General features: G+C 35.9%; 2 protein-coding genes across 2 annotated transcripts in view; both read right to left on the bottom strand.

Moving 5' to 3' along the window:
• Positions 1-5,509, bottom strand: part of LOC138691707 (zinc finger protein 664-like) — a 29,160-nt gene extending 23,651 nt beyond the window's left edge. Inside the window, exons 1-3 of the mRNA XM_069813984.1 lie at positions 5,416-5,509; positions 4,808-4,905; positions 599-736 (exon numbers count right to left, since the gene is read on the bottom strand). Coding sequence (XP_069670085.1) covers positions 599-736; positions 4,808-4,905; positions 5,416-5,434 — 255 coding nt within the window. The 5' untranslated portion in view covers positions 5,435-5,509. The remainder of the gene's footprint in view (positions 1-598; positions 737-4,807; positions 4,906-5,415) is intronic.
• Positions 5,510-7,852: 2,343 nt separating this feature from the next.
• LOC138691710 (zinc finger protein 99-like) lies at positions 7,853-25,499 on the bottom strand. The gene is made up of 6 exons (XM_069813987.1): positions 25,435-25,499; positions 23,148-23,239; positions 22,008-22,145; positions 19,911-20,048; positions 17,973-18,055; positions 7,853-17,080 (listed from the first exon to the last, which is right to left on the bottom strand). The coding sequence occupies exons 2-6, from the start codon at positions 23,232-23,234 to the stop codon at positions 15,445-15,447; spliced, it is 2,082 nt and encodes a 693-aa protein (XP_069670088.1). The 5' UTR covers positions 23,235-23,239; positions 25,435-25,499; the 3' UTR covers positions 7,853-15,444.
• Positions 25,500-27,868: the final 2,369 nt, after the last annotated feature.

Below are 27,868 nucleotides of genomic sequence, written 5' to 3' on the forward strand. Positions count from 1 at the left end.
CTCCGTTCCATTACTCTTTCTCAACCCTTGCTCCGAAGAAGACAGGCGATAGCTCCACGGACTCTATGATGCCTGTTGTTACACAATAACTCTCCTTTCCGACAAAAGCCCAACACGTGGCCAAGAGTTTCTGTCTCGTTGCAGTCCGGTTAATGCCAAGACCATTAAAATAATGGCATGAGACCATAGAGACCGCAACAGGACACTAGGTCTAGTGCTTGAATTGGATTATGATGATGAAGAAAAAAATAACTGTATTTCCTATATCAGATACAAACCAACAGTTTGGACACCTAACTTAGGATTAACTGAGAGTGACCAATATTCCATACTGGACTGTCAATTATATTAAAAGCAGATATGGCAAAAACTATCAGCGGGAATGAATCGTCAAAATGTTTATGATTTAATGAATGTTCAGGATTGCAGTTTTTATGAAACAACTGGCGTGAATATCATTCCGAAGGATATGGGATAAAGAAATGGACAATATAAGAAGAAACTGGTATCAGCTGGTCACCTGAATCTAGCAGACATATCAGCTGGTATATTAGAGAGGGAGAACTACCGACCAAGTCACTTCATGAACTTCACTCACCTTAAGTTCACTTTTCACGACGGGATAGTCATTTGGCACATGAGTTTCATCAAATGTCATCTCGGTTTTTACATCATAGCACTGGTCCATACATTCCATCTTAATTCCAGTCACTTGTGGATCTAATACATTTCCTTCCTGCAACACACAAAGTTAGTAATTATGAAAAATATCAGTTGATCACTAGAAACAAGTGATTATTTTTAATGTCTATGCACGCTATTATTAAATCCTAATGTCAACGAACACATGTGTATATGCTCCAGAGTCAGTAGTGACATAATTTGTACAAAAAGCTTCATTATGTAGCATGTAAATTTATTTATGCTCGACCATGCCGAAATGTAGTAATTATACACCTGGTAGCAGCCCTTTAAATGGGCCACATTAAAGTACACCTATTCATTAAAGTTCAGGTGTTCCACAAATCAGAAAACACCATTGTAGCAATATGAAAGCGCACGTACCGATTATTCTCGTATATGCAATCGAAAGACAACTAGCGAAACGTCACGGAGGTTGGTAATTCAATACTGTCGCAGAAGGTTATATTCTGTTACTATAATAATTAGCGTTAATTGTAAATAATATTCAAATAAATTCAATTTGTCATCTCGTGTTTCAATGTCTAAATCAATTTCAAGGTTATATCAAGATTAATGTTTATTTTACTCTCTAGATTATATCAAGGTCAATGACATCTGTTTGTCGGAAAAAATCAATACTTTCGCGTCTGCGCACATCTCAAAATTTACGAGATATTGCACAAGGTCAGTTCCGTTCCCCAGTCAGATAAGAATGATATGAATACTTATGAATAATTTCAAGTTATAAATATATTAGAGCATAAAAAGTCGTATGAAACTTGCCTATAATGGTAATAAAGACGCTCGTATGAAAATTAAGAAAATCGCTTGCGCTCGTTTCATAAACATACTCGCGTCTTAATTACTACAATTATAGGATCGTTGCATATTGTATTATTATTTATATTACGACGCTTTATCAACATCTTAGATTATTTAGCATTTGAATGAGATGACGGTGATAATGCCGGTGAAATGAGTCTGGGGTCCAACTCCGAAAGTTACCCAGCATTTGCTCATATTGGGTTGAAGGAAAACCGCGGAAAAAACCTCAACCAGGTAACTTGGTTCCACCCGGAATTGAATCCGGTCCACCTGGTTTCGTGGCTAGACGCGCTAAATGTTAGTCCACAGGTGTGGACTGTAGGATGTAAACGAATGCTGTACAATAAGATATTGTTTTGCTCAAGCAGATACTTATTTCCTTACCCTATTCTCACATATAAATATATTTCATTTCTGAGTGACTGTTAAGCTATTACAGAAAATGTATGACTGGAAATGTGAAACTAAATTTTTAATAATTCCATTAGATGTTTCTTCTGAGAGTAATCAGTGACAGAAAATAGTACAGTTGTCAACTGCAATGTTGATTCCACGACTTCTAACGTCTCTTACTACAACGAACAAGTTCGAATGAAGGCTATTTAATCTGTAACTCAAAGTTATGACCAAGGTAAGAAATAAATGAAAGTCATGTTTTAAGCAGTAACATCTCCTTGCTGATGAAACTGATAGTAAGTCATCACAAATAACCTATTCTTCCAGTTTAGTAACTGAATTTGTTAGGAGCAAAGGCCGATGAAACTTGACTCAACCCATTGCAAAAGATGCGACAAGCAAGAAACGCTTCCTCACGTCTTGTGTTTCTGCCATCATGGAGAATTGCTCCAAATCAACAGACATAATACAGTTTCTTCTCTCATTGCATCTTCAATCCGTCAGAATGCTTCCTATGAGGTTTATGAGGAGGTTGGTTGCGTCTCTTCTGATGGCTCTACTAGACGTGCTGATATCATAATTATGCAAATCTAATCTTACAGGTAAAGCTTCCTGTAAAGCAGATTTGAATAATTTCAAGGGAAAAATTGTTCCGGGGCCGTGTATCGATCCCGGGACCTCTGGTTGAACGTACCAGCGCTCTGCCACTGAGCTACCCGGGAACTCTACCCGACACCGTCTCAACTTTCCCCTTTATATCCACACAACTCGCGTGGGCTGATGAAACGCCAGAGACCCACATCGAGTGCACACAAACTTTGTGTGACTTGAAATTGTGGCCCCGGAACAATTTTTCCCTTGAAATTATTCAAATCTGCTTTACAGAAAGCTTTACCTGAAAGATTAGATTTGCATAATATATACGTCACTGTGTACGTTAACAGAAAACATTTCAAGTCACAAAGAGTTTGTGTGCACTCGATGTGGGTCTCTGGCGTTTCGTCAGCCCACGCGAGTTGTGTGGATATAAAGGGGAAAGTTGAGACGGTGTCTGGTAGAGTTCCCGGGTAGCTCAGTGGCAGAGCGCTGGTACGTTCAACCAGAGGTCCCGGGATCGATACCCGGCCCCGAAACAATTTTTCCCTTGAAATTATTCATCATCATAATTGATAGGCAGAAGGATAAGGGTGTCATTCTTGATCCCACAATCCGTTTCGAGATGCTTGAGCAACAGCCACAAAAGGTGTATCATAAAAAACAAGTCATATATGAGCCTTGTTGTCAGCATCTTGGAGCACAATACCACATCACACATTGGACAGTTTTTGGGCTCATGTTCGGTACCCGTGGAACGATCCCACGAGAAACTTTAAATCAACTTAAACAATTTAAAATTTCTGATGCAACGATTGATGCCATAGGATCTCATGTGTTAAAATCATCCTTAGCTATAATTAGTAATCATTTGTACCCAACAAACTTTTATTGTTTCTTTGTTTTCGTATCATTTATCTTAATGTTTTCTTTTTCCTTTCAAATTGTCACACTATTGATTTTAATGATTACTCTTTATGAATTGATCAGTAGGCAGATCTATTCGAACCCTTATTTAGGGCGGCCTAAAAAATTAAAATTAATCTGTATAATACCACAATCTAGTATATACAGTCACAAAGCTTGAGTTTATGAGGGTACTACTAGAAACAATAGACTGTGCAGGTACTATTTCCCATTGTCTCTAATGAGGCGATAGTAGTGATCCTAGTGATTAGCAACTATCTATGGATGCATATTTACTACGTACTGAGCTTCGTGACTGTGTATACTAGACTGTGATAATACCCCAGGCAACTCAGCATTCTGATGATGCTGAGCAACTACAACAGATGGCGAAATATGGTTCCGCGGACCAGCTATAGTGATAGGGGATATGCGGACAAGGCCAGAAGTCGGCTGATCGCCTTCTCCCTATGTGGGCTGTCCCGCCCAGAGACATTCTACGATGCTATTTGCGCCATACGATAAGCTATATTGTTAAAAACGACATATTCAGGAATTAAAAAGTAATTAGGCAAATTAAGCTTTCAGGAATAACTCTCCGTAAAACTAATTTGAATAATTTGGAGGGAAAAATTGTTCCGGGGACCTTTGGTTAAACATACCAAAGCTCTCCCACTGAGCTACCCGGCAACTCTACCCGACACCGATCCAATTTTTCCCTCTATATCCACAGACCTCAAAGTGGGCTGACAACTGTCAAGCAACCAACATTTGTGTGCACACTAACTCTGTGTGACTTTAAATTGTGGTTTTCTGTTACGTACAGTGACGTGTATTATGCAAATTAAGCTTTGAGGAATAACTCTCTGTAAAGTTAATTTGAATAATTTCGAGGTAGCTCAGTGGGAGAGCGTTGGTACGTTTAACCAAAGGTCCCGGGTTCCCTCGAAATTATTCAAATTAACTTTACAGAGAGTTACTCCTGAAAGCTTAATTTGCATAATACACATCACTGTACGTAACAGAAAACCACAATTTAAAGTCACACAGAGTTAGTGTGCACTCAAATGTTGGTTGCTTGACTGTTGTCAGCCCACTTTGAGGTCTGTGGATATAGAGGGAAAAATTGGATCGGTGTCGGGTAGAGTTCCCGGGTAGCTCAGTGGGAGAGCGTTGGTATGTTTAACCAAAGGTCCCCGGAACAATTTTTCCCTCCAAATTATTCAAATTAACTTTACAGAGAGTTATTCCTGAAAGCTTAATTTGCCTAATTACTTTTTAATTCCTGAATATGTCGTTTTTAACAATATAGCAAGGTCCCGGGTTCGATACCCGCCCCGGAACAATTTTTCCCTCGAAATTATTTAAATAGTAATTAATAATCACTCTCAATATAGAATACCTCAGACAAAGATTTTCCCTCTTCCGTATATGTGTAACCACTTCTTTCTATTGCCAGAGGGTCTTTCTCACGTTCCATCTTGATCATGTCCATCAAGACTGAAAAAGAACATAGGCTAATAAGAGAGTTAAACTACCATGCAATATATCAGCTACTTGGATATATATACTTACTAGCATGTGAAATAATTCTACATCGTTGTGCGCACACACAAATGAGCATGTTGATTCTAGAGATGTTACATTAGCTTATTTATCTCACAAAGCCCGAGAATCGATGATTGAAGGAGTCAGAAAGACATTAACCGCCGATATATAATTGTTACACTAAGAATTCAATGATAATGGAAAACAACAGCATGCATAGCACTGCATAAACGCATCAAATGTAAATACGTCTTCCTTTTGGCCAATTTGTATATACGATTTCAAAGTATGAAATAAATTTCTCCACTATGAAAAGACGTACACCGCAAAGGAGAAATTCTATCTTGGTTTGGGCTAAAGCCGTTTGTGAAGAATAGACTATGTAACTTGCGTTGATATACAGTAGAATACAATGTAACTATATACATATCTTTGTAAACGAAATGGGTTTATAAGTTATACCTGTTTCAGTCTGCAGCATCAGTCACGTCCTAGAATTTATATTAATACAAATAAGAGGAATAACATTACAACTTCATTCCCGTGAACGTTCAAGATGTGATCAAGGAAGCCGTGACAGATGTTCCGTAAAACCCTAGATCAATAATAATAATAATAATAATAATAATAATAATAATAATAATAATAATAATAATAATAATAATAATAATAATAATAATAATAAATTTAGCTTCCCTTATGAAAAGGTTGCCAGATTTGACAAAGCGTATTACATATAATTTGGAAACACACCTAAAAGGTAAAATGATAAACATTTGAAACGGTTAGGGAATCGAATATACAAAATGTGCCCAATGTGCCCATTTACAGTTAAAAAAGGGGGAAAAAAATATCATCAGACATACCGCGAGAAAAATAATAGTACGGATTTATTGGCACTGATATCTAAACCAATCAACAGCCATCGGTTAAGATAACTTGAAATTTCCATTATCACTCCCATACAAGTGATTTCTCAATATCTGAACCGACCCTTTGAGGGCACTAATGGCTATTTCCTTCACAATGATGTGTGTTAGCCCCAGGTTTTTACATTTGTTGGCAAAGAAGGAGGGCATGGTACCTCGTGCTCCCACCATCAGATCTATTACATCAATGTGGGAAAAGCTATATTTATCTTTATAGAACGGGATTGTTGGTTCATAGATCCGTCTCTTTTCACTGTCCACCTCATGCGGTTGATCTGCATGTGTCTCAAATCTGATGGTGGGATCGAGAATGTATGCCGAGTTGTTCTTAATGGCAATGATATCAATTCGCCCAACACTTGCTTGTGTGGCTAGTCCCCACACCTCTAGATGGACTGTGAACCCCACTTCAATGCCTCGGCCAGCATATGTAGAATGGACAGCATGGTGACGGATGTTCCAAAGGGCCTGACTATAGGGACAGAAGCCAAGGATATGGGGAAGAGTTTCAATCTCGCTGAGACAGTGGCTACAGCGGGTACCATCCCGACTACTATCCAGTACAGCCCGGACCAGAGCGACATAGCCTACCATTTTAAGGGCGTATATCCATTCCGAGAGGGTTAGACCTTTGTGATTTCTTATCCCGCTGTTTGCTGGGGGGAACTCTTTGTTAAGAATCACTCCTTTACCCTTTTGTTGCAATGTACACCAATTTTCAAATTCTTTTTCTTTTAAAGCGTCTCTATCTTTTGAGACTCCACAAAATTTTCACGATTAATTAAAATATATATCATACATACATATATGATCTAGGGTAAAACCAAGGAGTTTCTAAGTATTCCTAACTCTTTGCGCAAAACACAAGAGGGCTAGAATAGTCCTCTTGGTAAAAGACAATGCCACGAAGGAGACTGGATAATGTAATAATTTTTGGACATTCACCACAGTCTAGTATATACAGTCACGAAGTTCAATACGTAGTAAATATGCATCCATAAATAGTTTCTAACCACTATGATCACTAATATCACCTCATTACAGACAATGCGAAATTGTACCTGCACATTCTATTGTTCCAAACACCCTCAGAACTCAAACTTCATGACTGTATATACTAGACTGTGCTTATACGTAGGAAAATATGGACATCTTCCTTTCCCTCTTACTCCAAAATTTCAACCTTGTGCACACAAAATAAATTATTGGCCCAGGAAGCTTCCTTCTCGTAAGCATGATGATACGCATTCGACAAACACAGACGACTGTGCGCCTTTATTATTATTATTTTGTGAAAATTGTCAGTGAGATATTCGTATACCGAAATTCCCCAAAACCTCCAGTAGTATATTAGGATACAAGGTTTGGAAATGCTTTTTGTAAAATGGAGGAAAAGTCTGAAAAACGATATTGTACAACATTTTTTGCACGATCATATTTTAAAAATTGCATATGCAATATATTCTGCATTGGAAATTTAGAGCAATTAGAGCTTCGGCCTTAGCAAAACTGCAATGTAATGGCAACTAAGTAACAATAAGTGCACTGTAATGAGTCTATTTCAGTACAGTTTTATGTTATGAAGAATGGTTTCCCTAAGTTTCTGTGTGGGAATTCTTCAAGGCCTAACAACAATAGCTATAATTGCAACAAAAAACCACGGTGTATTCTATTACACTCTCCTACAATTAATGTGAAATCCCGACAGTCTGTTTAACTCCACTAATCGTAATATTAATTTAGGTAATTTTCATATTATGGTGCCTAATGGCGGATGTACATAAGCTACTACGTGAAACAAATTATGCATGGTAGCCAACACTTAAGTTTACAATGACAGTAAAGATTAGCGATGAGAGAAAGGCTGCTATGTTGTATTTGAAAATCTTGTGAATAGTGCACAATCTATGATAACCGCAACCCTAGGGGTTGTCTCAAGACGTACGCATCCCACTGAAAAGGCATGTAACAGTTCAGACCTATTTATTTCATTATATGCAGGCTACTTGTTAATAATAATTATTGCAGTTTACAAAAGTTTTTTATTAGAATAACAATTGTTGTATTCGTTGCTTCAGTAATATTTATACATAATTCATTACTATTATTCCATTATTACTGTACGTATATTAATCACTATAATAATAATAATAATAATAATAATAATAATAATAATAATAATAATAATAAATGTAATAATAATATAGTACGCTAAGAACCAGTTAATTCTTCGGCAGCTGGGTGGCATGGTGCTTGAGTGACCACCAGCAACCATATCCTTAAATTTGCAGCAGTTCACCGAATTAAAACTTACATGCATACTTACTAACTAACTATAATGTATTTACCAGGTAATTTGCTAGGAGACGTCGTTGCATATAGCTCACTTTTACACTAAACCTAAAATTTGTTTTTGCAAGATATACTAAAACACTAACGTAATCTAACCTAACCTTTTCCTTAATCTGTGACAGGTTACGTTAGGTTAGTGTTTTAGTATACGTTGTATACATTAAGGTTAGTTTTAGTGTAAAAGTTTTCTATATGCAACGACGTCTCCTAGCAAATTACCTATTTAACATTAATTATTATACATTACATTAATTTATTGCGATAGTTTGTACTCATGACAGTACACGAGATTGTGGTTGTTTTCTTCTGCCAACTACATAACCTGCTTAAATAAACTTCTGATCGGAACTCGTGGCCCTGGAAAACGATTTCAAAATTTTCGCCTTTTTTGCCACATAATTTTTTTCGTATAATAATTTTTTTACAAAGCATGTACATCCAAATACAAAATATGTCACCAATATGCTATTTTCAGGTGGTAACTAAATGAGCGGCATAGCAAAACACAACACAACTACTCTCTAAATATTCCAATCTCAGAACGACTAGTCACTGGAGCGTTACATGAGGTATTGAAAGCCGAGAGAGGGGGAGCTGCCAACCCGGCAGTTGCTCAACCACTGCTGCCACCTAGCGACCGACGAATAAACTGGTACTTAAAGCAGGAAAAATCGTAGATCGTGTAAAAAGTGGTCAGTATTTTATAATAATAGCGGATAAGACATCAGACGAAACTGGGCCTACATGTGAGCAATAGAAACTGTGCATTAGTTATTTAGATACGCCAGGTTACAGAGTAAAGGAAGATATTGTAGGATATGTAAACATCAGTAATTTGACAAGAGATGAACTAACAAATACGACACTAAACATTGTTAGTAATATTGGATATTGGAATATGGGTTCACAACATACGAATGTAAGCCTTTCATAGAGGCGTCAGTATGTTTTATTTCTACATTACCAAGTTACCAACCCACTTTGAAGAATCGTTAACATTTTCTATTCTTTTTTATCCTTCTATATTACATAGCTTTTCTCGAAGCAACTGTTCTAGGTTCCCTACATGTGGTAGGCTATTGAACTTTCTTTTAAATTGAATTTTATTACCTAATCCTAAAAATATGTCTTTGTTTTAATCAAATTTTACTCTCATCTGAAACAGATTTTTCATCTTGAAAACAAAATTCATCTACATTTTATGTCTGCTGCAATTCAGTTCATGAAACAAACCACACTAATGCCTATGTTTTAGTTCTTACAAATACAAATTCTTACCACCTTCTAATACTACTTACTACAAAACTTAAGCTTACAAAACAACTGAATTGCGCTAGAAACGTCCACAAATGCATGACACGTTACTAGTTTTCTTCAAATTACTGTCCTGTACTTATACCTATTGATTGTAACTGTTCTCAAAGAAATATATTCACTTCCGTTCTCCTGTCTATCTTAATATTGATATCTCTGTTTTCAACATTTATAGTCCTCTATCAGACTTTTCCTACACTATTTATACAGCTCACCTAATAATTAGTGTTTCGAAGCACATTGCTCTTTCCATTAATTCTCCAGTAATTGCACTAATGTTATCACATCCTTCTTCCATTACCTTTGTTACACTTCTTCTCATACACGCATGCGCAAAATCATTCACTTACACCTTTCACATTGCTTTCCAATAGCAGACTGGCAACTTCCTCTCCACCTCTATTGCATACATTGCTCATTAGTAACATATTACACTAATCAGACTTCAGATGTATACAAACAATATTATTGTTCCTCTGACACATATCATCAAGTCAGCATTTTAATGTGACTAACACTGTACCCTTCAACTACCACTATTTTCAGAATTGTTCTATTTATTTCCTTCCACTTCTTTTTCATTGTAAGAAAACCATTGCAGTAACGACAATTTCTGTGCGACAGGAATGATTCACTGAACAACAAATTTTTACTTTTCGTCTTGCTCCGAAATAAAAATAGGTGAATATTACTAATATGTGTGCCCTAAATCTGAATTTAAAATCCAAATTGCCCTAGAACGTACCATTTCCCGGGGAAAATTAAATGATTTGTTTTATGACAAAACTTGTTTGTTTTTAATTTTTCACTGCTACTGATAAAATTGGAAGACATAAGGAATTCAAAATTCCTCATAATACTTGAAAAATATGTATTGGATACAAAAATGATGTTAAATCCAAGATTTGGACGATTAACATTTCGATGATATTCTCTCTCATTATAAAACAGAACAACAATAAAAATATTTCATGCGTATGAGAAAAATCCTGGAATTTGAAGTTACATTTAAAATAATTTTCTCGATGACTTGTGTTTATAAATAGACCCGGAAATGTATTTTAAAAGGAACCAACAACAGTCTGCAAGCATGCTGGATAATGATCTTCCTTTATATCACCGTTCCAATTCAGACATTTCTTGATGAAATCTTTCCCCATGCTCGTCGCTTACTGCTCCAAAATGAGGAGGAAAGAAATCCAAATGAGAATGTAAAAAGTGCATTTTGAGAGACATATTACTCTCCATTTTGTAATATGCACTTAACAAGATTTCCACAACAAGTTCCATGTAATTCTCTGCCCTACAATTTCCAAAGAAATTTGAGCAAACATCATTCAAAGTGCACCATGCCATTCTTCCTCTAACAATAAGATTTCCTCAAACAAAGGGTCAGCCATAACTTTGAGAATTTGTGGGCCGATGAAAATGCCCTCTCTTAATTTGCCTTCACTAAAACTGGTAAACTTTTCCTTTTAATACTGAAAACCACACCCTTGTTTGTTCATTGCATAGACCTCACTTTGAACTGTTATGAAATTTACTTAATAGAAGGGATCAATATCTGTTTATTTATTAGAAGCACAAAAGAACTTGCCAACAACCATAAGAAACCGAAAATAAATTATAAACTCATAAAATGCATTAAGTTTTGTTTTGGTTTATACCCACAACCCACACCAGATGTTTCCTGGGAGAGCACTTATGGAGAAGTGAAATCATACTATATCTTAAAAATCACACGTGATACCAAGAAAAGAGATACATTTTCGGATTCAGCGCACATTGCATTAGTTATTTAGATTCGGAGCAAAATTATTTTTGTTCAGTGAATTATTTTTCATAAATGACCATAAGAAGATATCGTGAACTGAAAGTCTGTGTCTAAATCGGTTCGAATGTTCGATTAAAACTATAGAAATCACAAACAAAAGATCGATAGGCATGACTGTTTGTGCCAGTCTTAAGAGTGCATATCTTTTGTGGAGGCTGCAAACGACACATAAATGGCTACACGCCTAAGTACCTGGCTTTACATGTCTTTCAGTTCTCACGAAAAGCAGAAAAATTTACCACAAATATCGCAGTCACATCGGTTCTCACTTATGTATCTGGTTACAAGCTGTTTCAGGTCTTGCGAGAACGAGAAAAATATCCCACAAACATCGCAACTGATCCTCTCACTTGTGTCTAAGAGTGCATACTCTTTTACACTACCAGATTCCGAAAATAACTTTCCACTTATATCACAACTGAATGCAATTCTCACTGAGTGACGAGTGGAGCTGGACGTGAATGACAGCGCGTCGTATAAAGTACCAAAGTGAAATAGTGCTAACAAATTGTTCTATAATCTTTTCGCTGTAAGAAAAATCCTAATATAAACAATAGCACGTGACTGAAGTGAGGTTTCATTGGCCGCTGTTTGGCGCCATAGATTCTCAGTACGTGTTCCCGCCTACTGTTGTACATTCTGTTCCATGCTAATCATTTCCCGTTACTCGTCAAGTAGTCCTAACCTCACTACAGTGCATTCGTTTGCTTAGGAAACATTTACTTTATAATTACTATAATTAAAACTCACTTAACTTATTATCTACAGTTAAGACTGTTTTCTTTTTGTCCGCTCTTGATTAATAACCACACACACCGAGGATGCAGAAGCCATGTGCTTACGTGAACAACGACGACCTCAAGTGACGCCAGCTTTTTACAAGAACAAACCAGCGAATAGGGATTATAAAGAATGGAAGTGAGCGAATTTTCCTGTGTTTTGTTTCTCTGTGCGCCAGTGTATAGTTCCACTTTCAAGCGCTAGAGGTTAGTGTAATCGAGCATACGCTAAGATAATTATTGAGAATAGAGTTGAGACACAGGATCCAAACATCGCCTACCTTATTGCATAATCCAGTAACGCTTTGCTTCAAATAAATTCAAGTTAACAGCTTTTCCTTATTTCTCAGTGACAAACTAGTTGTAATAATAATATTTTATATTTCAAATATCATAAATTATATTATAAAATAATATAATACATTATAAAATTAAGTATCGAATTCGTTTAATATTTGTATATAATATAATATAGATATATGGTTTTACTTCTCGTAAGAGTTTTGTTTTTCCATTTTCAGTGCTATTACATCATTACATATTTTAATTGTTGTTGGGGTCAACGTCTCAACTCTCATTATAAAGGAACTCTAGAGTCTAGACATTACAGTTAATGACGGATTTACTATTTTATGGATCCAATTTATTTTATTTGAGTACATAATGTACCTAGACGTATTAATTGTATGTGTTATATTTCCGCTGTGTCGACTGCTAGCTGGTGTGATGTCAGCGCCAACTCTAGGGAGAAAGCAGAATCTCACGCTTTAGCTGGCTTGAAGGTCATTGAAATCAGTCCGGCTACATCAAAGGTTCCGACGCTCAGTGTCCATCTTTATAATCCCTATTCGCTGAAGAGACTACCTCGGTATTACTGTTGGTATTCATCCGCGTTCATAGTACATAACAAAATATAAAAATAGCTTTTCTTTTACATAGCGTTTTACATATGAGTGAAGTTATATGTTTCATCGTAGGCCTATTTCACAAATAGAATTCAATTTTTTATTTTCAAATAATACAAGATTATGCTTTCCAAATACGAACTACATTTTCCTGCGTCGTGTGAGTGTTTCGACTGGGAGCCAACCACGGGTATGACAGCAACGTGTTTATGTTTACATTAGGATTTTTCTTACAGCGAAAACAGTACAATGTTTAAAGAATTTGGAACTGAGGGTTCCGACTAAAATGGATTCGGAAAGTATTAATGAAAGCATCATTGAAATTAATAAGAAGATACAGGAGGAAAACAAGATGTTGAAAACAAAAGTGAAAGAATTGGAAGAAGAGAAGCGGAAGAATAATTTAATATTTTTCGGGATTGAAGAACAGGAAAGAGAGCAATCTTTGGAAACATAAGAGGTGATATTGAATGTGTGCTGGGAGTGGATGGGATTAGACACTATTAACGGACAAGTGAAAGAAATCTATAGAGTGGGATATGAGGCCAACTGGCTCATACTAGTCAAATTGGCGAACACTATGACAAAGGAGAAGATAGTGAGCAAGAGGAAAGAGTTAAAAGACTCAAATATTGGTATGGATTATGACTTCGACTACGAAGTGAGGTGCAGGAGGCAAGTGCTTGTACCTTTTCCGAAAGCAGCAAAGTCCAACGGTCTCTACACAAGACTAGCGAAAGACAAATTAAAAATAAATGGTGAGGTATTCGACATGGAATTACGTTTGGATGGCTTAAATAAATCTGGGACAGGAGACAATATAAATGAAGAAAAAAGAAAAGCGATCAAGGATAAAGTAATGTGAATAGTGAAGAAAAATTCAGGAACGAAGTCGTGAAAAGCAAGAAGCCAGAAATGCAAGAGACTGCGGAAGTAGGAGTTTTGTTGAATGCAGCAAATTCCGATCTAGCAGCAGGCAACAGTACGAAGACCCGGAACTTTTTGCTGACAGGAGAAAAGAGAGGGAAGGCCGTGAAGAGTAGAAAGGGATTGAAGTCGGTAATGATGTCACCATGAGGTCACGATAGGAGTGAAGTGTGTCAAGAGAGTGGAAGTGATGACGGAGACATTTGTGGTGTCAGCAAGAGAAATAAATGCAACGTGATTCAACAGCTGGTAAAGGAGCACAAGAAAGACGATAGGGGAAAAAAGGAGGGTTAGGAATAAGGAGAGAAAGTGTAGTAATAGTATATAGAGCAAGTAGTGAAAATCGAGCGGGCAGTAGCAAGGATAAACCCTCTTATAATTTCAGAAAATGGTACGTTAGTGGATTCTAGGATTAGTTAAGAAGTGTGCAGTGAAATATGGAAGATTAATGATTAAGAATTAGGAGTAGGAAATGATGATTTTATTTAAAATAGTGGGCAAAGAGTATCAATGTAAAAAAAAATTGGGACTATAGGAATATGGAGTAGTAAAGGAAATTTTAGGTTTTATTATGAATAGGAAGTAGTAGAAGATAGGATTAGAAGATAAGCAGGATTAGATAATAAACGTGGACATATAGTAAGTATCAAGTATAGTGAATAAACATGGAGGAAAAAAGTGAATGAACAGATGAACAATGTAATGATGAATATGCGTCGGTTTTAAACGTCTGGTAGTGTAGTAGTTGTAAATAGTGTAAGAACAGGACTCCTGGCCCGAATATAGAAAAGTAAAGGGCCGGCAGGACCAAAGAGATTAGTGTGAGAATAAATCATATATCATATGATATCACAACTGAATGCCTTCTCTTCGTGTGTGTACGAGTGAATGTCTTTTCAGGGTATCAAAGAGAGAAAATTTCTAAATACATCACAACAGTATTTCTTCTCACCAGTGTGTACGATTCTATGCAATCTTACAGTGCTAGATTGCGAAAATATTTTTCCACATATATCACAAATGAATGTCTTTTCCCCTGTGTGTACCATTCTATGGCTTTTTACAGAAAGAGATTGCGAAATTTTTTTTTCCACATATATCACAAGTGAATGCACTCTCCCCTGTGTGTACGAGTGACTGCACTTTAAAATGACCAGATTCCGAAAGCTTCTTTCCACATATATCACAAGTGAATGCCTCCTAACCTCAGAGTCTGAGTCGATGCTTTTTTAGATAAACTGATTGAGAAAATGTCTTACCACATATATCACAACTGAATGCCTTCACACCAGTATGCACGATTCTATTCTTTCTTGCAGTACAAGATTGCGAAATTTTTTTTCCAAATATATCATAACTGAATGCCCTCTCCCCCGTGTGTACGACTGAATGCTTTTTAATACTACCAGAATCCGAAAACTTCTTTCCACATATATCACAACTGAATGCCTTCATCCTGTATGTACAATTCTATGCTTTTTTACAGAACCAGAATACGAAAATTTCTTTCCACATATATCACAACTGAATGCCTTCTCACCTGTGTGTACTACTAAATGTCTTTTTAGATTACCAGATTCCGAAAACTTCTTTTCACATATATCACAAGTGAATGCCTTTTCTCCTGTGTGTACGAGTGTATGGTTTTTCAGAGTACCAGATTGAGAAAATTTCTTTCCACAAATATCACAACTGAATGGCTTCTCATCTGTATGTAGGACTGAATGTCTTCTTAGGCTACTAGATTCCGAAAACTTCTTTTCACATATATCACAAGTGAATGCCTTTTCTCCTGTGTGTACGAGTTTATGATTTTTCAAAGCATTATACTGCGAAAATTTCTTTCCACATGTATCACAACTGAATGCCTTCACCCCAGAATGTACGATTCTATGCTTTTTTACAGAACGAGAATGAAAAAATTTTTTCCCACATATATCACAACTGAACGCCTTCTCTCCTGTGTGTATGCGTGAATGCACTTTAAGATGACGAGATTCCGAAAACTTCTTTCCACATATATCACAAGTGAATGCCATCTCAACTGAGTGTCTGAGTCGGTGCTTTTTTAGATAAACTGATTGAGAAAATTTCTTACCACATATATCACAACTGAATGCCTTGACCCCAGTATGTACGATTGTATGATTTTTCAGAGCACTGGATTGGGAATATTTCTTTCCACATATATCACAACTGAATGCCTTCTGCCCTGTGTGTACGAGAGCATGCCTTTTCAGAGTACGATATAGAAAAAATTTCTTTCTACATATATCACAACTGAACGCCTTGACACCGGTGTGTACGACTGTATGATTTTTCAGAGCACTAGAATGCGAATATTTCTTTCCACATATATCACAACTGAACACATGCTGCCCTGTGTGTACGAGAGCATGCCTTTTCAGAGTATCAGATAGAGAAAATTTCTTTCCACATATATCACAACTGAAAGACTTGTCCCCAGTGTGTACAATTGTATGTTTTTTCAGAGAATTGGATTGCGAAAATTTCTTTCCACAAATATCACAACTGAATGCCTTCTCACCTGTATGTACGACTGAATGTCTTTTTAGACTACCAGATTCCGAAAACTTCTTTTCACATATATCACAAGTGAATGCCTTCGCCCCTGTGTGTACGAGTGTATGCTTTCTTAAATTACAGGTACGCGAAAATTTCTTCCCACATATATCGCAAATGAAAGGCTTCTCCACTGAATGTACTCGGGCATGATTTTTCAGTGTATTAGAGTTCAAAAATATCTTTCCACATACATCACAACTGAATGATTTGTTGCCTGTGTGACGAATAGTTTCCGAAAATTTCTTTCTACAAATATCAAAACTGCATGTCTGGTCGCGTTTGTGTACGCAAGGGTGTGTTTTGAGAAGATCCACCTGCAAACAGTCCCTTCCACAATCATCGGATATCAACGGTCTCTTGCACTCGTGTGGAACAGTATGTCTTTTGAGTTCTATCGAATCGAAAAAACACTTTCCACAAACATCACATTTGAAGGTCTTCTCACATGTTTCCAGGCATTCATCTTCTGTATTACTGGTGCAACAAGGTAGAACTCCAGTGCTGTGAAGAAAATGTGATGTTAATTCGAGCAAGAAGACTAAAGAAAGATATATAACCAAAAGTAAAACTACATCCATTACAAATATATTATACTTAGTAAATACGTGGAAGTACGCAAGTTAATTCTTTTAAGTGCTTTATAGTTGGTCTTTACACGATTTATCAACAACTATCGTTGGTTATCTAGCGTCTGGATGAGATGAAGATGTAAATGCTAGCGAGATGAGTCCAGATCCCAGCGCGAAAGTTACCCAGCAATTTATATTAATTGGTTGAGAGGAAAACCACGGAAAAAACTGAACCTCACGGAACTAATATTTCAGTAAACATATATTTCAATTAATAGAATTTACGCAGCTGCTTTTCTTGTGTGGAATTCCCCATGACAGTTTATTCTTGACTGTCCAGTATGACAATCACTGAGAAATAGGTGACAAGTTCCACCTGCTCCAGGAATTGAATAGTTATATAAGGAAGTAGAATAATGAAAACTTCAAGTAAAGATATGGGGGATAACATTAGTGTCATCCACTTTTAAGGTTTGGATATTGGAAATATTAAAATGAGAACAAATCGTTTACAAAGAAGTTAATATGGATGGGTAGGGGGAAGAATGGATACATAGACAGACTATCACACAAACGTATAAATGGACGAACAGATTGACAGACAGAAAATGATAAAGAGAAACAGATAAGGAGAGACAGATAGACAAACACAAAGAGAGACATACAAACAGATTTACAGGTGAACATAGGAATTCAGAATAATGAGTCCTTCATTTGAACAACAATCATGTTCAAACAAATTAGTAATTCCTATTCTTCGCCACTATTATTTAAATAAAGCTAGGAAACCAACAAACATGTAAAGGCCCACACACTTCACTCACCCTTCGGTAAATACTTCATTCTCTGCTGCCGTTACTTGTAGTTCGACCTCCTTATCCCCTTTAATTATGTCACTTGCCTCGTCCTGTAAAAGAGAATGTGAAGAAAAACTATAGAAAAAATATTAGTAGAAGGCTCACTGAATAGTAGCTTAAAAGCAGCAGACTACTTTTTTAAATCCCACTTAATCCTGTAAACAATTGAAGCATTATTGGTATAGAAGGAAGATGAATTTAACAAAAATGAAAACAAAATATTATTGCATTCTGTGAATAATGTTCCGTTTTAAGTAACAATTTTGTAAACTATAAGTCAATTGAAAGAATAAATAAGAATGAAACTTGAATCGTATTCTGAGATGGTCATAAGTGAGGATTCATAAAGATCTAGTCGAGAAGTGATCAAATTCTTACGGAAAAGTTGGTGATGGAAATTTTTGGTAAGGTAATTTGAAACTATTTCAGATATCTTCGGAATTATAACAACCATACGACTAAACTAAATGAATGAAGGTTAGCAAAATTCTAAAACAATTTGAAAACAGAGGAAAAGTAATTTGCATAGTGTAAACAACAATGGAAGAAATTTCCTCAATTGTGAATATTCAGGTGACAAATCCAAGTATAACTATGTTCATTTACTTCACTTACGGCTTTCATATTTTTATTCTTTTCCAAAGTCCAGATCCATGTTATTGATCCCAATCCTTTCTATTCGTTTAAGGTGGGATTTTGAACTCGATGAAACGATTAAATAGTCCTCACCAAGTAACAGTGTGAGGTTGCTACTGAAGAGTGGAGGGGAATGGCAAAGGAACTCTGAAGCTAAATTTGGGTGATGCTGTTACATCTCCCAACTGTGTAAGCTACGACAAAATCGCTGCGATTATGTCGAAATGTGATTTTTGTGTTCAAATCATTCTTGGCGACTGTGGGGAGGTAACCACTCCTATCTGTGGATTTCCAATTCGCATAAAACTCAATATAACTGTAATCAACATATCTCTGAATAAAACAAAAGGAGTACCCAGCCTTTAATGAGCAGAAAGATGTTTATCTTTATCACTATTAAGAAAATTGAATTGATATGCCAGTGCCTTGCTTTATGTGAACAACAGCTATTAGCTCAGCGTGCAAACTGAAGAAAAAAAAGCGCCCTCAACTGTCATCACCATATGTAGGCATGTAAATTCATGTTCAAGAATATTTTCGAATGATTAAGAGAAGCATTCATGGAAGAATATAGCGACAGCATAGCTTCATTAACAAAGAGTTACTGACGTCAACTTTGGGTTGAAACAATATTAATTAATCTCATTTGTGTTGACCTACAACAGAACCATGTCACTTGCAACTGTCCGGACACTGAAGCTGTCATTTATACTTACCACAGTCGCTACCACTGTGAGTCCCATATAGGGCAGAGATAGTGGTATGTCGGGGCTGTGATTTTGGGACTCTAGAATCCAGTGACAAACCTATCACACAGACGAATTTACAAGACTTCAAAGCACACCCCATCAATACTCTGAAGTAGTCATCGTGAAATATGACGTTCATGCAGATTTGCCAACTATTGACGTCCCAAGAAATAGGCGTCTATGATGTGGATTTCAACTATCGAAAGAATTCAAAACGAAAAATTACAAGAAACCTAAATAACTGTAATGCCTACACCAGGCACGAAACAAAAGTTTACTCACCAATCACCGAGTAATTCTATACATGGCTATCAATTAATTAGAAGTAGATATATTAAGAATTCAAGACTGATATGATTTAGTAAACCCTCAGCATCAGTCTGTGGAAGGAAAACTGAGTGGAAAAAATTCACGAAGGACTACAGGACAAAGAATTGGACAGCATGAGAGCTAAAATCGTTTTCGTAGCACCCATATGTGAGTAAAATACCAACTAATACACTTCATAAAATGCACTTACCTCCATCTCGCTTTTCATGACGGGGAAGTCAATCGGCACAGGAGACTCCTCAAATGTCATCTCTGATTTCAGATCATAGCACTCATCCATACATTCCATCTTCATTTCTGTGATGTCCAGATCTAATATATTTGCTTCCTGCAAAATATACAACATAATAATTATGTCATATAACATAAGTGTCTCACGAAAACCACTGACAGTTATCAAAGTGTGTCCACTCTATTATTAATCCTGATGTCAAGGATTTCACGTGCACCCAGTCCAGTGTGAGTAGTGAAATAATTTTTATGAAAAGTCGGAAGGAACCAATGAAGAGTCGCTGTAGTCTGATCAATAAGTTGGATGACGTAAGAGGCTTATATGACGTCATGTATATCTACACATTATTTTGCAAGTACGAAAAATTGTTATAAAATTTTGATAATCTAACTTACCTCAAAGTTGTTGTTCAGTGTTGGTGTAGGTTCTAGCTGTAAATCGAGTATGTCCATAGTCCAGGTATGCTTTTCTAATGATATTTATAAAGTACATAAGGATTTGATGAGCTTCTGTTGTTCCGTTTTCACTATACGAAGGGCGGTATAGCAACTCATGTATACAGCACATTGATCGGAGGTTTCTATTGTTTTATCTAGTTACCTAATAATATTTCTTCGATGCTTCAATTTACACTACTTTCGCTATCCATGTCGACAGCTTTACATAATTACGGAAGTTAAAGTTCTTTCGTGATGCACTAGTCATCGTAGGATTACTAGAATATTAAACCGTTTAGTCTAAATGGAGTAGTGTAGTGAATTGATTTATTACACGTACTGTAAATAAGACAATTGATAGTAGATAAGTGGACTAACGCCATCTTTTGAATATTTACCATATTAATTTACTGTTCTGTATAATAAATAATTTGTAATTCATTAGCGAGGTTACTTGTCATTAGGCTAATAGGAAACCAATGCATTCAATTGTTATATAACAATCAAATTATACATTTAATGAATTTGAGAGTATTTCGCGTTAATTGTGTCTAAGCATTAATTTTTAAGAGTTTATTCTTGAACGAATTCGTAACATAATGCCTCTGATGGTGGACCACTGAACAATAGGTTCTAGGATCACATCCCGTGGTATTCAAAGGTGAGAGATGTATTCCAATTTCAGATGGAGAACTTTTTTATAATAAGGTAGGTAATAATTATAATAATAATAATAATAATAATAATAATAATAATAATAATAATAATGATTTAGGGTGTGAAATAGAGAAGAATATGTGAGGAAGAGTGGATAGTAAATGATGTAGAGTGGAAGAGATATAAGTGGTGGTAGAGGGGGTTTCGGGGTGTGAGCCCCTGATTTCATTCATGATTCCAAGGATTATTATCGTGCGTGACGTCATACGTTGCATCATCGATCTCCAATTCGTCTGGAACAATAGCATCTAAGTCCTGGATATTACTGAAAAAACTCGTATAGAATGATTTCAGTGTTCACAATCACTCCGTTCGTTTATTCAAGGGTTGGGCGTGAACACACAGTTAATTCTTCCTCCCCATGCGAGTAAGTGAGAGGAAGCTACATACTGCAGAATGGAGGAAGATGAAAAAAGGAACACTGAAGCAGTCTTTGTGATATAACATTATTGCGTAGCTGCAAACAAATGGTACCAGGAAATAAGAATCAAAGACATTTGGGTAAAAAGCAATTTAAAAAGAAGAATTGGAAAGAAAAAAAGAAAAACAAAATTAAGATTATTTGCTAAAGCAGGTGCATAGTACAGCTTTAGTCACCTACTACGAGATCAACTGAAAGTGGCCCACATTAAATGCTGGACTGCCAATTAAATTAAAAGCAGACATGTTAAAAATAATAAATAGTGGAATGAAATCATCATGTATATCATTTTCTAAATGTTCAGTTTTGCATTTTCTATTATAAAAAAGAGGTGGAAAAGAATAACGAAAAATGTAAGGTGAAGAAATGGACTGCATGAAAGCATCAATCATATCCCCTGCTGACCCGAATGTAGCAGCCACATCAGCCAGTGAAGAACAGAGAGAACTAGCGATCAACACACTTCATAAACGTACTCACCTCGATTTCCCTTTTGGCGAAAGAAATGTCAATTGGCACATCAGTTTTATCAAATGTCATCTTAGAATTTACTTCATAGCTGTGGTCCATACATTCTGTCTTTATTGCAGTCACTTGCAGATCTAATAAATTTCCTTCCTGCAACACACAAAAGACAATAACTATGAAATGTACCGTATGTAGTTGTTCACGATAAACCAGTCACCGTATTTAATGGCTCTCCACTTTATTATTAAATCCTGATCTCAACGAAAACACATGTAGACAAATCAGAGTCAGTTGTGATATAATTTGTACAGAAAGCATGGTAACGCAGTGTATAAAAGAATACCTGTATATTATTAGATTGTTTTGTTCAAGTACATTATTAAACCTTTTTACATTTGCACATACAAACACATTTCACTTCAGAATTACTTTATTTATTGCTAAATTAATGATAGGAAATTTGAAACATGTTTTAAAACCATATATTGCATGAGATATTTCATGCGAGGGTATTCGATGGCAGAAAATAGCAGAGTTTTTCTCTTAAATATTTACTCCAGCAGCAATTGGCTTCGAACACTGACGTCTCTTATTATATTACTACAGCGAGACAAGTTAGAAAGCAGGCTATATAATCTGTACCTCAAAGCTAAGACCATGGTAAGAAATGAGTGCCATGTTCAAAGCAGCAACATCTCCTTGCCGATGAAACTAGTAGTAAGGCATCACAAATAATCTATTCTTCCAGTTTGGTAATTGAATTTCTGTGGTGCATTAGCCGATGCCTCTTCATCAGGATGAAATTTTGTGATAACACTTTAACAATTGTATAATACCGCAGCACACTCAGAATCGTTCTGATGAGTCTGAGAAACTACAAGTGGCGAAGTTTGGTTCCAAAGAAAAGCAATAGTGGCAGGGAAGAATATTACGATAACCATAAGATACCCCTGGACTGGTCAGACCATAGTGCACCATCAATGAGATATGAGGAAGTTAGGTCAGTATTCAGCTGATCGGCCTCATCCCTGTGTGATCTCTAGCGCGCATTTATTGCAGGATGCTTTTTCTGCCCACACTATATGCTATATTGTTATAAACAATATATTTAGAAAATAAATAGCAAGTAGTAGTCACTCTCATGTGGGATACCTGATGTTTCTTCTCTTCTATATCTGTGTTATTACTTCCTTCGAATGCTAGAGTGTCGATCTCACGTTCCTTCTTGACTATGTCCATCACAGCTGAAAAAGAAAAAAAAAGGAAACTTCAATTGACAAAGAATATGGCATCCATTTGAATATACTTACTAGAAGCTGGAATAATTATTCCACATATTTCTAGCAGACAGAAACAAACGAGCATGTAGATTATAGGGCTGTTAAAGTGCATTTACACAGTTCAAATTTCTATGCTTGCACCGTTGCTTACGAGATTATATACAAAATATATTTGTATAATTTCGTAACGCATGTACGCATGTAATTTGGGGAGAATATTGAAAGAATCAAGTTGAAAATGCAGGTTCTATTGAGATGCATATTTAGCCTGTGTGTACACGGTGGGCTGTGTTGAACATCATCTTCATTACGTATGTATATATATATATATATATATATATATATATATATATATATATATATATATATATATCTGTGTGTGTGTATTAATATAATATTCATTGGTTTGATATTGAATATTGGTAAGATCCAAGATTCAGTCACCGTTTTTCCAGACCAATAGCAGATAGATGATGCGGTATATGGCATATGTACCATGGCAATACTAGAAAACATGAATTTAGTCGGGGGCTGCCATCTCCGAAACCCCCACAGTCTCATATTTCTTTCTCTTATCTTACACCATTTCACTACTCTCCCTCATTCACATATTTTCCTGATTAATTTGGAATACCTAATTACCTATAAATACGCAGGGATTCAACCATAGGACCTTTCATTTAGTGAACCACTATGATAGCCATTACGCTACGAATTCGTTGATGAACAAACCCTTAAGAATTATAGCATACTTACGAACAATTAACATCAAACACTTCCAAAGTTTGTATGATTTGAGGCTTTCTCGGCGTTGGTTCGCTAATATGTTTTCGCAGGATATCAGCCGAGTTAAGATTTTGGAATGCTCCAAGCTTTCGACTGCTATCTCTGCAGACATCTTCAGGGAAGAAGATGGCTGCAGAGATAGCAGTCGAAAGCTTGGAGCATACCAAAATCTTAACTCGGCTGATATTCCGCGAAAACATATTCGACTTCCAAAGTTATTAAACATATGAGTATTATTATACCATAGCACTGAATTCATTAGTTTGCCATTAAATTTATTACAGTCAATATGACAAATAGATCACGAATCGATTAGCTTTATATTGTACAGGGAACTGATACGATATGACTGCGTTACTACACATATCCACTATCAATTGTGTTATTATACGTATATGAAATCCAATCACTACTCTACTTCATTTAGTATTCTATTAATGTTATTTAGCTATGTTTCACTGTCACATTTAAATTAAGATCATTCTTCCAACTTGTAATGTAATGTGCGGACATGCGTGATGTCATATAGGCCTATTACGTCATCCGTCTTATTTTTAGGGAAAACAGCTACTCTTCCTTGGATTGTATCACTGCTATCTAAGATGGCGGTAAAAATACCCAATCCAATACTCAGGCCTACGTAATTCTCAAATTTGTCATTGAACACTCCATACGCACTCGTATTTGAGATAATCTTCCATAAAGCTAATCGTACTTGCAGATATTTTCAGTTCAAGAAGTCCAACATCACCAATGAAAAACATTTTCAGTTTATTCTCGGCCATCTAAAACAATCAGCTGCTCACTACAAACTACCATTGAAGAAAATACGCACAGGATACCCAGCAGCATTGCTAGCTTTCAATTGCCGCATGCACTGTCATTTTTACGAGAAAAAAATATGCACAATTGAATGCGATTAATTTCCTCTTGCATTCATTATTTGAATGGTTAAAGGGGAAGGTAAAGTTGAAGCGTGTAGATGCACTTTTACCAGAATTTGCAAAATCTAGTATATATATATACTAGATTGTGATATTTGTCACATAAAGCCGAACAATTGAGAATTGCAGTCGTGTGAGACACATTAACCGCCAACATATGTTGTACTAACAATTCAACAATAATACAAAACAATAATCAGTATAGCATAAAAGTTTGAAATGTAAATGTCTTCTTGTTGTCCAATTTTTACATACGAGGATACATATACACCATACAGAGCAGATCGGTTCCAGTGCAAAGTACGAAAAATGTGTGGATGCTCTTCAATTCAAAAGGTCAAGCTTGAGTCACTTGAACTCCATTTGTGAAGATCAGATCATATAATTCACACCTATATAGAATATGATAAAATTTAACAATATACTCACTCGTATGAAATATAACGTAACGTAATTATTATCATCCCTCAGATATCAGCCTGCATAGTTGCAACTTTATTTTTACAACCTGCTCAGGATGATGTGATCAAGGAAGCTATGACAGCAACTGTGTTGTAGATAGACTTCTACTTGATTCTTTCAAACAAATGAGATTTTTCCCCACAATCTAAATAAAACAATGAGTTAGAAGACACATTATAAAGTGGCCAATTTAACTTGTATAGCGCTCTTCGCGGTGCGGAAGTTATGGAATTAAGGTTTTCTTGTGTAAATTGGTCTGCTTACAACGTTGTGTATAGGATGGGCGCTAATATATATATATATATATATATATATATATATATATATATATATATATATATATATAAGAAATCTCGTATGCTGCTTATAACTGCAATACCAAAACAAAAAGAAACAAATGATATATAATATTTTAGGCAAATTTTATAAAGTTACGGCCGTAGTTGTTAATAAGCAGCACTTTTTTCGTGCGTACTTGTGTAACAAAGCCGGGCATTCCTTAGGGTCTTTTTCTTGCAGATAAAAAAAAAAACAGAAACTGGCAAAATAGTGGGTAATAAATGTGAAACAAAAAACTATTCTTAAGTAATCTGTAATAATGTTATATCCAATTTTATCAAAATATCTAATACACATACACAGAGACTTATGATCAGATATATCAGTATATTTGCCCAATATTAACGAATAAAATAAATCACCTAAAAACTTAGTTACTGATTTTAACATTTATGGGGAAATAACACAATCTAATAATTAAAAAAAATATTAACGCAAGAGAGGAAACGCAACAGTAACGGGAAGCAGTTGAATCATTATTCGCAATGAAAATCTGACTTAACCACAAGTTCATTAAATAGATCTGTAAACAGGTGATTGTATTTACAGAGAATAAACACATGAAAGTGCAGTCGTATATTTTTAGATCATATAAGAGAATTGAAAATCTGAGATGTTCATTCCATATAGAAGACTATATGGCTGACCAGTATAAATTTGTATTTCGCCTAGAAGTGTTTAATATTATACGTTAGGTAGCTATAATGTTGACGATATGATAAAATAAATGATCAAAATATATGCCGTTGCTTTTCATGTTAATGTCGATTATCTTCCTTATACTTATTTTCTTTCAGCGAATTATCTTTATGTGAATTACGTGTTTTGTCATACAGACAGCGATATGAATGGAGAAGGATTAATGATTCGTCAGGCGACACCATTTTATTTTGTTTCTTCGAGAATTCTCCGACACCGGTATTGTTTTTTGCTTCATCGCTGATGTCAACGCAAAGAAAACGCCTTGAGTTTGCAGGCTTCTGTGTTAGGCCCGTAATACACATGCAGAGTTTTCGCCAGCGAGAAATGTGTTGCGAGAAAGGGGCGAAGAGCCTTCCTCCACACACTTGGAGTTCTCGCTTGGGGGAATTATTATAGGAAAAACCCCGGAAAAAACCCCAACCAGGCAACTTGCCCCGACCGGGATTCGAACCCACTGGTTTCGCAGCCAGACGCGCTGACCGTTACTCCACAGGTGTGGACTATATGATAGAGGATTCTTTGCTATGTTCTGATTAAAATTATGTAAACTGTTAACACATCCTATAGATACATTATCTCAAATGTTTAATTAATACTATTAAATCTCATCAAAATAAAATATAGTCCTATTTATTTTCAGATAATATAGGTTATGTATTTACGTATATTATCCTACTTAAATATATAATCTTTAAGTATATTGTCGTATTTTACAAATTACGTACGAACGCTATCTGAGTATTCAGATGATGAGAAAATCGAGTTACATGAACATATTTTGTTAATGAAAAGAAAAAGTAGGCCTAAAATTAAAGCCAGAAATACCTGAAAGTCACATTGTATCTTACGAAAATAAGGGCGAGTTTTGGACACTGGTTTCGATTTGAATGAAGATATGTTTCGGCATTATTTCAGGTTGAATAGACCACAGTTTTTTGCCATTCATTATATGATATATTTTATTTTATTGGGTTATTTTACGACGCTGTATCAACATCTAGATTATTTAGCGTCTGAATGATATGAAGGTGATAATGCCGGTGAAATGAGTCCGGTGCTGGACCCCGGACTCATTACCTTGCATTTGCTCGTATTGGGTTGAGGGAAAACCCCGGAAAAAACCCCAACCAGGCAACTTGGCCAGAAGGCAACTTGCCCAGACCGGGATTCGAACCCGGGCCACCTGGTTTCGCAGCCAGACGCGCTGACCGTTACTCCACAGGTGTGGACTATATGATAGAGGATTCTTTGCTATGTTCTGATTAAAATTATGTAAACTGTTAACACATCCTATAGATACATTATTTCAAATGTTTAATTAATACTATTAAATCTCATCAAAATAAAATATAGCCCTATT

This window comes from Periplaneta americana, chromosome 16 (assembly GCF_040183065.1).
Source record: "Periplaneta americana isolate PAMFEO1 chromosome 16, P.americana_PAMFEO1_priV1, whole genome shotgun sequence".
Lineage (NCBI taxonomy): Eukaryota > Metazoa > Arthropoda > Insecta > Blattodea > Blattidae > Periplaneta > Periplaneta americana.